Source organism: Macrobrachium nipponense, chromosome 29, assembly GCF_015104395.2.
Source record: "Macrobrachium nipponense isolate FS-2020 chromosome 29, ASM1510439v2, whole genome shotgun sequence".
NCBI lineage: Eukaryota > Metazoa > Arthropoda > Malacostraca > Decapoda > Palaemonidae > Macrobrachium > Macrobrachium nipponense.
Genome location: NC_061092.1, coordinates 34,416,598 through 34,429,097, shown reverse-complemented (window position 1 = coordinate 34,429,097; position 12,500 = coordinate 34,416,598). Strand labels below are relative to the sequence as shown.

The 12,500-nt window shown below is 35.2% G+C and overlaps 1 protein-coding gene across 2 annotated transcripts in view; it reads left to right on the top strand.

The window, feature by feature from the left end:
• LOC135206229 (alpha-(1,3)-fucosyltransferase C-like) overlaps positions 1–12,500 on the top strand; it is a 93,129-nt gene that overhangs the window by 27,465 nt on the left and 53,164 nt on the right. Inside the window, exon 1 of one of the 2 annotated variants that reach the window (XM_064237591.1) lies at positions 11,051–11,184. The exons of the other annotated variant lie outside the window; for it this stretch is intronic. Coding sequence (XP_064093661.1) covers positions 11,137–11,184 — 48 coding nt within the window. The 5' untranslated portion in view covers positions 11,051–11,136. Of the gene's footprint in view, positions 1–11,050; positions 11,185–12,500 lie in introns of those variants that run through there. 2 annotated transcript variants of the gene reach the window in all.

Sequence of the window (12,500 nt, the reverse complement as noted above, 5' to 3'; positions counted from 1 at the left end):
TGTACAAATGCAGCAATATCCTGCTGTTTTTGTCTAACTCAATTTGATAGTATCCTTTCAATAAATCAATTTACTTAAAAAAGGAAACTTTGCTATCATTATCAAGTATATCTTCTACTCTGGGCATAGGATATGCAATATAAGTTACATTATTTACCTTTCGATAGTCTGTACACATTCTTGCACTTCCGTCAGGTTTGTCGACTATAATGCATGGGCTAGCCCATTCACTATGGCTTTCCTCTGCTAGTCCGTGTTTCAGTAAATAAGCAACTTCGGTCTTTAACTGTTGTTGTTGCCTCGGCGACATTCTGTATGGACGCTGACTTATTGGCGTCTCTTCTCTCTCAACCTGATTTTATGCTGTACTCCTTTATCCTTTTATGGATGGTCTGAAAATAGATCTGAAAAGTTTGAATTAGCACTTTAAAATCATGCTGCTGTTCATCAGATAAATGAATACATAACTTCCTAAATTTTCATCATCACTCAAATAATCTGTATTTTTAATCGAAGTTCAATTTCTTCTTCAACGTCTTTTTCATCATCCTCTTTTGCAATTGACAACACTCCACTGGATTCGTTATACTTCTTTAATTTGTTAATATGGAAAGTTTTAACTTTTCTTTCCTCCGTCCTGTAGGAAATTGAATTCGATAATTAACATCACTTACTTTTTCCTTCACCGTGCAAGGTCCTATATACTTCTGGTTAAAAACCTTACCAGCTGTAGGGAGATACACTAGAACCTTATCTCCTATGTCGAGTTCACGTTTTGCAGCCTTTTTGTCGTAGTTTCTTTTCATCCTCTCTTCTGGTTACTACCTTTGCGATTCTCATGTAGCTACTTTCCATATTTCTTTATTTTTTCATTCATTTGCTTGTAACGTGATAGAATCGTTCTCATCTGAAATCAACTGATTCTTTATCACCTCCATGGGTGACCTTACCTGATGGACATATATTAACTGAAAAGGAGAATAACCAACGATGAATGTACGCTATCACGAACGGCAAATAGCCAACATTGGTATGTAGACATCCCATTCCTTTTCATTTTCACAACAGTACGTACGAAGCATGGTTTTGAAGGTTCGATGAAATCGTTCGACCACTCCTTGGCTCTGTGGTGATAAGGAGACTATAAACAATGCTTAATATTCTGACAGGCAAAAAATGAGGTAAACTTTCTAGACGTAAAGTTGGTTCCTTGGTCGGTTTGAACTTCTTTTGGCAAACCTACCAGCGAGAAGAACTTGTTAAGCGCTTCAATTATCTTATCAGCACTCGCAGTTCTTAAAGGAATAGCCTCTGGAAATCTGGTAGCACTACACATAATTGTCAGCAAATACTCGGTTACCTTTGCTAGACCTAGCAGAGGTCCTACACAATCCAAAACCAGTTTCTCAAAGGTTCTCCTGGAACTTCAATGGGTTGCAATGGCATCACCTTAGGGTCATGTTGAGCTTTACCTACTTTTTGACATAAATCACAATTTTTACAATATTCACCACAATCTTTCTGCATCTAGGCCAAAAAAAATACCTTAATAATTTCTCATAAGTTTTGTTTATACCTAAATGACCAGAATAACTACAGTCATGAGCAATACCTAGAAAAAAACAAAAATTCCTATAACTACTTGGAATGACCACTTGTTTCTACAACATCATTAACATTTCTACTCGTGAACTTCCTCATTAGGATTCCATCCTTTAAAAAGTAACACTTGCCTTCCTTCTCGATATCATTTATATTAACAAGGGCATTATCTCTTATTACCTTCAAATTATCATCTTCAATTTGAGATTTAACAAATTCTTCCTTATTAACTTTCAGCATTCGCAAAGGAGTACTGACTTTACTTACTTGTAGTGTTTCCGGACTATCTTTAAACAAGTTTTGTAAATCCAAACCGTCGTCATCATTTACCTTTCCTTCGGCACTCTTACTTCTTGTAGTAACTGCACAAGCAGGAAATAAGTTTGGAAATGTACATTCAAACTTCTGTAATAAATGAAGAATAAAGGGTTTTTCTGTCAAAATTGGATTACTGGTACCAAAAACACTTTGTCTCCACATACATCATTTCCAAGAATGAACTCTACTCCTGACACTGGGATTTCTCTCACCAAAGCAATTTTAACATATCCCGAAATTAAACGGAGTTTCTAACCTTACTTCTACTAATGGAGCTGAAAATTCAGGTCCAAACCCACGCAGAAGTACATACTCTCCAGTATCCTTCCACTGGTCATACATTTTTCTTATCATTACAGACTGTACCGCTCCGGTATCTCTTAACCACCTTACTTTCCTTTTTTCAAACACAAGGGAGGTGTAACCAACCATCTCCCATAAAAGGGTCATACAATTCAGTACCTTTGGATGTGGACTTCTCTTCAGGTAGTTTCACTCCATTTCCTTTTACAATATCCTCAATACAACCAACATTACTAACTTTTTATTTGAACATCATTGTTACCTATTTTGTAACCTATATTCTCATCAACATCACATATATTATTACTGTCGATGCTATCGTACAATGCCTCTTACCTGGCCTAAGGGAGAAGCAAACAAACAAGGACCTCTGTCACCACATGCTTGTGGTTATTCAACAATGCAATGGTATTTTCAGGTTTATGATCATCCTTAAAATGTACAGGTTTATCTAACTTTATTTACCACTTGAATTGGACGTTTATTGTGCGATGTGGACAACTCCTACTGATGTGTCCTGGTTTGCCACAACTGAAACATACAAAATCTCTAAAATTTTCGCCTATATTTTGGTAACTAGGTGTAAACTGATCATTTACACTGTATCCTGCTTTTCCAGCACTAACACTAGGACCAGAATTATATTGACTTGCCCCTCTACCACCTCTATTAAAGGTTTATTATAGACTCACGAGATGATACCTGTGAACTCGTAGTCTTATCTTGTTCCTTGTAATTTTGCCGCTCTTCCAAACTCTGCTCCTTCCAATTTTAGGAGTGACGTCAGTATTATATAGCTTATGGGTCAATGCATAATTATCAGACAATCTAGTGGCTTCATCCACATTATCTACATCACGTTCATCCAAATATGTTTTAATAAGTGGATTAATACCATCCTTGAACTGCTCAAGCAAAATAAGTTCCTGAAGTTTACCGAAATCACCATTAACTTCTCGGGCATTCATCCACCTATCATACCAACAGGCGTTGTTCCCGTGCATACTCCATATGAGTACGACTGTCTCTTTTTATCCAGCTTCTGAACTTCTCTCTATACCTCTCTGGCACCCATCATAAGCTTTCAAACTTCAGATTTAACTCTCTCATAATCCTTAGAATCATCTAAAGATAAGGCAGCAAAATACTTCCCTAGCCTTTCCTCGAAAGGAGGTTTGAAACCACGTGCTCCATGACGTTCTCGGCCATTCACGCTGTTCTGCTACTTTCTCAAATTGTAAAAAAAATGCATCCACTTCATTTTCAACAAAAATTGGTACACTTTTTACTGCATTGTCTATTCTAAAAGATTTTGGTATTTCTCTGGACTTTTCTTCTACTTCAAGTTTCTTCATCTCTAGCTCTATCCTCTTTTGCTCAACTTCAGCTTCTACCTTCCTAACCTTTTCAGCTCTCTCATTTTCTAACTTCTTTAGTTCAACAGCTTTCTCATTCTCTAATCTAACTATTTGCAAATGAATCTGCATCTGCTCAACACTCATCCCTTCATAAACAAGTTTGGACTTTTTTCGTTTAACCTTGCGTGACTTGGTTTTTCACGTACGGCTTTGGCACCTTCCTCTTCACTTGCACTACCCTCTGTATTATTCTCACTTGCGCTTTGCTGGCTATCAGTTTTCTTGCCCTTCCCAACTCATTAGTAACAACCCTTCCTTATCAGACAAAATGCCTAAAGTCATTAGCGCCTCACTTACTTTATTAGAGAATTTCTTGCTTCCTTGCAGATTCTGATACTTCTACATTATAGTACCTAGCTAGAACAATCCAGTCTATTTTAGTTATACCTTCTAACTTTTCACCACTAGGACTACGTATGAAATCTTTCAAATCAACATCTTTAATAACCTGCTCAAAATAACACAGCAAGACAAATATTATAGCACTAACACTATCACAACTCTCCACCCTCTCTAAAGTACATGGAAGTACTGAAAAGCAATTAACAGTAGGGATACGTCAAGTTATGGTCGAATACGCTCGACATGAATAAAGCAACAATAAATAAGGATACGTTCGGGTTTCGTTCGATAGAATGAGTAAACACTGAGTATGGATATGTTCGAGTTTCGTTCGATAGAATGAGCAAAAACTGAGTAGGGATACGTTCGGGTTTCGTTCGACAGGATGAGCAAAGAATGAGTAGGGATACGTTCGGGTTTCGTTCGACAGGCCCCCATGTAACATAAAAAAAAAAATCTCTCTATGGTAAGGATTTACGAGGAGAATATCTCAGGAAACCAGTGACAACTCAACTATAACTTAAAATGTAGTTTAATAACAACTAGTAAGGAAATTAAAGTCACAAACAGAAACATTAAACAAATTACGGACGCTTTACACAAAAGCAAAGACTCGCTATACAGCACTTCATCAAGACTACTAATCACTAATCACTGCATTTTACAGTATAATACCCAAGTCACAAAGCTTTACATCAACACAACATATAATTCACTGTAACATCAAAAAGTTAGTGGCAACCAACGTTACATGATCACACAAGAAAACAACCGTCCAAATGGATAAACAGTTACATTACCATATCCTCAAAACTTGATACACTATTATAATCACTTATTTGTTTCAGCTCCAACGAAAATCGTCGTTTTGGGCCTTTATATACCAGACTCACGCTAGACATCCATGGACCAAATATCATTTTTTCGGTACATTATCCTTGGCGACTACCGCCTACGCCAAGCGTTACTGCCATCTGTTGTCTAGTGTACACCACTGGGGAATGCATTTGCATACAATTCCAAACCTTTTCTGCTGCAATACATTCAATAAATCAATATTCCTTTATATATATATATATATATATATATATACTATATATATATATATATGAGATCCTCACATGAGAGAATGAAAGGAGGTGGTATCAAGACTTTCAACTTTTATTCCAAAGTTATCTTCAGTACCCTGAAGATGACTTTGCAATAAAAGTTGAAAGTCTTGGTACCACCTCCTTTCATTCTCACGTGAGGATCTCATATACTTCACCCACGGGACCATTGTGGAATTGATATATATATATATATATATATATATATATATATATATATATATATATATATATATATATATATATATATGTGTGTGTGTGTGTGTGTGTGTGTGTGTGTGTGTGTGTGTGTGTTTGAATTGATCACTAGATATTAAGCAGTGGAAGAATGCATCTTTTTTCAATGTAGGTCTTGATTATTGCTTCTGAAAGAAAACTACGTAAATGCACCCATTAAAAAAAATATATATAAAAAACTACTTAAATCCTGTAGCATAAATACCACAAATCATCACATTTGAATATAACAAATTCGAGCAGTGGACCACTGCTCGAAGACGCACCGACCGGTACCAGTGGCTAAAAATTTCTAAATATTTTGCTCCTTGACCTTGTCCCTGCAGTTGTGCATGCAGTCTGTTAACGGTCATGATGCCAGGCACGCTCATGCTCCGTGTGGGCTCACTCGTATTTGAATTATGGCAGTTGATCCAGACGCACTACGCACTATGTATATAGAATATATAAATGCACAGAACGCTTTTGCAGTGAAGGACGCACGTGACGGATTTGGTGATGACGCAGCCTTTTAGGCTTCCTAGCCAAGGTTTTACCTGTACTCATAATAGGAATATTTATCATGCATAGTAACATTCCATTTTGCCTCTAATTCTAAGTTTCATCCACTTAAGGGGATAGTGCCGTCAGTGCACCTCATGCGATGCACTGTAGGCATTACTTAAGGTTCTTTGCAGCGTGCCTTAGGTCCCTAGCTGCAACCCCTTTTGTTCCTTTTACTGTAGCTCCTTTGGTATTCTCTTTCTTCCATCTTACTTTCCCCCCTCTCCTAACAATTGATTCATATTGAAACTGCGAGGTTTTCCTCTTGTTACATCTTTCAGCCTTTTACTGTCAATTTGCGTTTAAGCACTGAATGACATCATAGGCCCCAGTGCTTGGCCTGTGGCCTAAGTTTTATATTCAATAGCAGGGATCGGCAACTGTCCCCTGTTGCTAAAAATAGACACCGGGCCAGTGCGCATGCGCGTGTTTACATCAAGCAGGTCGGACATCTTCCCTACTTCTTTCGGTGCCATTTACCGCCGTCACTAGTAATAATAATGCCCTCTTGACATCCTGAGGCTATACACTCATCACACTTGAAGCAAGTGGAAGGTTACATGAGTACTTTGCATTTTTATATTAGAAAAGAGAGAGATAGAGATAAAAACATGATATATATATATATATATATATTATATATATGTATATATATATATATATATATATATATATATATATATATATATATATATATATATATATATATTATATATATACATATATATATATATATATATATATATATATATATATATATATATATATATTTACTGAGGCCATATGATAAATTATGATACTAAGGTCAGTATGACGTTATTTCCACAAAGACTCCAATCGTACTTAATTGGGATAGTGTATTAAATTATGCTAATGCACTATATAGTATAAATCAGATTTTGACCCACGAGAAACGCTCGGAGCCTCTCTGGTTATTTCATTCAATACTTCATAACACGTGTTTTTGTTCTCGCCTCTTTACAAGCTGTCATACTGAATCATCTTGCACATCAGTTTCTTTCAACTCTATGTTAGGAAACTTCCTTGCTGTGGCCATTTACAACATCGGTCTTACGATTTGTTTGTCCGACCTTGTGTAGCTGTGTGTATCACGTGACGAGCAAAGCGCGAAGTGATGACGTAGTTGTCGGTCGCTGCTATTCAATTCACATCGTTCCACGTATTTGGAGTTGCTGTGGATTCAGTGTGACTACTCATTGTTTTGTTCGTAAACCCAAATAATATTTTGTTATTTGGCCTATCAACAGTGAATGCTGTTCGCAAATTTTGCCCGGTACTACATTAGTGTACATTAGTGAATCCTGTTTTCGCCTCAGATATCATATTAAGAATGAAATGTCGAAATTTTGTCTTTTTTTTTTTTACATTTGGTCATTAATCCAGTTGAGTTTCTGAAAGGAAGAAAGTCCCCTGGATCATGTGGCCAATACCTTCTAATATTTTTATGCTATGAACATTGTTTATAAATGTTTCTCCCCAGGCCAGTGATTTCCAACCTTTATACCTTCAAGGAACCCCTGAAACAATTTTTCATACCCTAGGGAACCTATATCTACAGGCTCTCATCTCCTCTCTCCTCTCTCTCTCGTCTCTCTCTCTCGTCATCTCGTCTCTCCATCTCTCTCTCTATTCTATATTATATATATAATATATTATATATACTACATATACATATATATATAATATTATATATGATATATATATATATATATTATATATATATAATATTTATAATAATATAATTATATATATATATTATTATATAGTATGTAATATATATATGTATATATATATATATATTATATTATATATATTATATGCTGCTACTTTAATAACGTATATATCTTTTCTTTGACTGTATAAAATTATATATATGCAACGTTTTCAGATTCCGTAGTTAGCTTAGAGGTATAGGATTTCTAAAGATGTATGTTCAGATGTCATATAACATAGTGTAGAAGTTAATATAACGTAGAATGTAAATAGAGAGAGATTAACTTTGTCTATTCCAAGATAGAATTGTTTCCGTAATATGTCGACGCCTCTAGATAAGAGACCCCAAAGTCTCCTTATAGTTTCCACAACTTGTCATCACCTCAGATTAAGAGATCTCGAGACTGGTTTCATACGCGTATGTCTTTGCCGAATAGCACATGAAGATTTCGCGATTTTTATGTAAAGTTACGTCATATTAGAAGCTTCTAGAAAGATTGCATCATCTTTCGCATACCCAAAACGTTTTGTGCGATTTCCACTGTTCAGTTCCATAAGAAAGAGATTCATTACAGACTTTGAATCCCTGGCGTTCAGACATCTCTCTCTCTCTCTCTCTCTCTCTCTCTCTCTCTCTCTCTCTCTCTCTCCCACGTCACTTTTGATTTCATATCAACGTAACGTAAATTGGTCACTCATAACTTTTAGGTTTCGGATTTCTTAATTAGTATTATTTAGTGTTTTGTTTTTGGAATCTGAACAAACATTGTACAAGTGTGTAACGGCACCTTTTCTTTTGAGAAATATTGTGAATTGTGTCGTGAAAATTTTTGAACTGGCTGCAGCAGAAAGAAACAATTAGTACCAAGGTAAAGTTTCATTATAAGTTTATTATATGCAACTAATAGTTACAATGGTTTGATAAAAGTTAAATTTTTACACATCGCAAATTTTTGTGTTTTGTGTTTGTTTCATTTGAAGTGATTTTTGTGCATAAATCCATTTCCTTATTGAAGTGTATGTTTTTATTTTTATATTCTGTGTGATTAGTACTTTTTACAGTTTTGGTATTTTCCATGTTTTTCTGTGATGTGTTTTCTTTTGCATTCACAATTTAATTAACTTGATTGTTTTCATTACTTAATCGTTGCACATTTAATTGAATTTAACACTTGTGAATTAATTTGCATTTGCTTAGAATTCTTTTCAAGTTTTATTGTTGTTCAGCACTTGTGAATTAATTTCTAAATTTTAATTATAGCCTAACACTTATGAATTTCGATTGAATTAATTTTCTTGAATTTTGTGATAAATTAATTTTGATTTAATTTTACTTAATTTAATTCAAGAATTATTTAAACTTTGCTTTGTTTTCAAGTAACAGTAATTTTCCCTGATATTGTGAATTTAACTTATAAATTTTGAGTTTGATAATAAATTTTTGTATTTGAAATTTTTATAAGTATTTTCTTTTTCACCAGTATACATGCATACATTTGTGATTAGGTAGAAACATAATGGTAATTGAGCTGTTTTCCTTCAATTTACTTGAAGTGAGTTAGAACCAGGGAAGTACTTAGACTTCTGAAATCAGGGAAATACTTAGACTTTTAAAGTGTTGATGGAGTGATACCCTTTAATTAATTTAATTACATATAAGATCACCTCACACCTGTTTTGATGAACTTAGACTGATTTTCTGCAATACTGGTAAGCTGTTTAAATATTATCTTCCTTTTGGTGGATTGTAAACTGAATGACAGCTAATTTGGGATGTTGGGTATGAGCGTTGATGGTGTTTAATCTGTGGAAAATGTACTTAGAGCAGAAAAGAAGTCAGACAAAGCTTGCTGCTTTCAAGAACGCAAGAGAAGCAAGCTTAGCTTTAGACTCATTGACTGGAGGAATAAGTAGTCACTCGGTGTGTTGATTTCTCAGGTCATATTGTGATCCATTGCCCATACAACTCAATTCTAGAGTATGTTGCAGGTTTTTGTTATATAAAACAAGGTCTTGGAAAAATGGTCAAAGGTTAAAAAGATGGAAGTGTGCAGAGCCTGTAGAATTTAAGGTCTGAGTTGTAGTATCAAGACCATTAGTGGAAAAGACTAAAAAGTAATTTAGGTGGGGGTGAGGGCATAGTGGGGGTTTTTTCTTATTAAACTAGGATTCCGTTCCTATTAAATGGAGTTCCATTCCTTTGAAAGTGGGGTTTCATTCCTAGCAAACTGGGGTTCCATTCCCATTTAACTGGGGTTCCATTCCCATGTAATTGGTGTTTCATTGCTATTTAACTAGGGTTTCATTCCAATTAAACTGGATTTCCATTCCTCTTAAACTTGGGCTTCTTTTCTAATAAACTTAGGTTTCATCTTAATTGAACTGGGGTTCCATTCCCATTACCTTGGGGTTTCATTCCTCTTCAACTGGGGCTTCATTCCTGGTAAACTGGTTTAATTCCCATTTAACCGAGGCTTCACTCCTCTTAAACTGTAGTTTCATTCTTATTAAACTTGGGCTTCATTTCTATTAAACCGGGGTTTCATTCCTATTAAATTGAGGTGCTATTCCTCTTCAACTGGGGCTTCATTCCTGTTCAACTGGTTTCATTCCCATTTAACTGGGATTTCATTCTTCTGAAACTGGTGTTTCATTCCTATTAAAAATGGAGATCCTATGCCTCTTAAACTAGGGTTTCTTTACAGTTAAATGTTAGGGTCTTCCTAATGGCGTTTGACACTCTAGCCTTTATGAATATTTACCGGTCATTATATATAATTGCCGATTCCTCGCGTTTGTCGGGAATGTTGGCGTGGAAGGAAGGCTGCCCTCTACATCAATAGGTAGCGACACATGTGAGCACCGAAGGCTATAACGTTCGTCGCAGAAATAGATTGTGAGTATCCATGTGTCACGAAAGCTCTCAAAACCTCGTCGTTCAAATGCTTCTTTCTGTTTGCGAGTGTCAGTCAGCACGAACGAAGGAGTCCACAGCGTCTTCACTTCGTCGGGGCAGAGCTGGATTGTTTTGTGATAGATCCAAACAATCGCAGTTTTGCGGTTCCTGCATCGCCGTCATCATTTGGCATGGCCGAGCTATAGAGGATGTTTGTCAATGGACCGTTCGCACACAATCCAATTGTTCATTTTTTAATTCAAACGTCATCACCTCTCATAGATAAAGGAGTTCTGATTTGTCTTTGTAATAAACAGCAAAAAGGAAGTTGGCTGATTACTAATGCTTTCCGACTTAGACAAAGAACAAAAAAAAAAAAAAATTTTTTTATTAAAAATCAATAGAAAGCGTTTCGGACATGTGGTGTTCGAACACCTGGAAAATATAAGTGGAAATTTTCAACCATTACTCACTCCTCCGCCTCACCTTCTCCCCACCACACTACCTTCTCAGAACCCCCTCCCCCCTCCCCTATCCTCACCCCCAACCTAACCCAGCCCTGTCAGCTTAGTTCAAATATCAACGTGTTCAGTCTGTTATCTGCCATGCTTGTGGCAACATTCTACAAATTGCTATGTCGCGTTTGGGAACATTTTTCCTCTTTTGCGACACGAATCTCAAAGTGAGTTTTTCTTCTTCTTCTTCTTCTGCTTCTTGGGATTTCATACTAGAGGATCGAAGTTGTGATTGGTGGACACTTGAGGTTTTACGTAACGTGGCTGTGATTGCTGCGCTCCTTTGCCCACGCTCATACAAATTAATTGATTGCGAGTTTTGTGGCGTGGCAACGCCAGGGTGACAGTATAAGACGAGCAGGGTCAGAGGTCAGTGGGTTAGCAGTGACAGTCATTCACAATGCTCATTAACGCACCATTTCATAAAGCATATTAAATAACCGGTTATCAGTAAAGGAAACGTAAATCCACAATAGCATGTCTGTTTGATTTTGTTATTTAAAATAACAATATCAAAGACAAACTATTGTGGATTTACTTTTCCATTTTATTGACTCATGTGATCATGAGTTTTCTTTGAATTATCAGTTAATGTTCTAACGTTCGCCTGTCTTCCTTTGCATTGAGTTGCAAATGCTCTTAATCAAGTATGGGTGGACTGATAAATGTTTCGCGGAGAGTTTTGTGCTGAATTTTCCGTCTTTTATTTGCTTTTAGCATAGGTTGTTCATGACGGCAATGAATGTGTCCCGGCGAAGGTGAACATGCATATTTATGTATAATCATTAAGCTACAAGTGTCGTTCAATATCCAATTCACGCACCGCTTCAGAGATATTCCCAAAGTAGGGTGAATTGAATATTAAACGACACGTGTAGCTAAATGACTTACGTAAATTACGGTGATTTGATAAGAAAGTTCATATATATATATATATATATATATATATATATATATATATATATATATATATATATATATATATATATATATATAATATAGATAATCAGCAAGTGTTGACTTATATCAAGTCGGATACGTATCACAAGCAGGAGGAAGAACTGGAACGTAAATGTTAAATCCAACTAACGTCTCAAATCTGTTTATAGCTTCAGATGCTTCTTCGTCCTTTAGGTGTCCTTGTCACTCGTTTTTTTTTTTCTTGAGGCGTTAGGTATATATATATATATATATATATATATATATATATATATATATATATACATATACATATACATATATACACACACACATATATATATATTCTATATATATATATATATATATTGATAGATAGATTTGTATATATATTATATACATACATGCATATATATATATATATATATATATATATATATATATATATATATATATATATATATATATATATATATATATATATATATATATACATATATAATAAAGTGTATATATATGCATGTATGTATATAATTTATATATACATATTTATCTATTAAATATA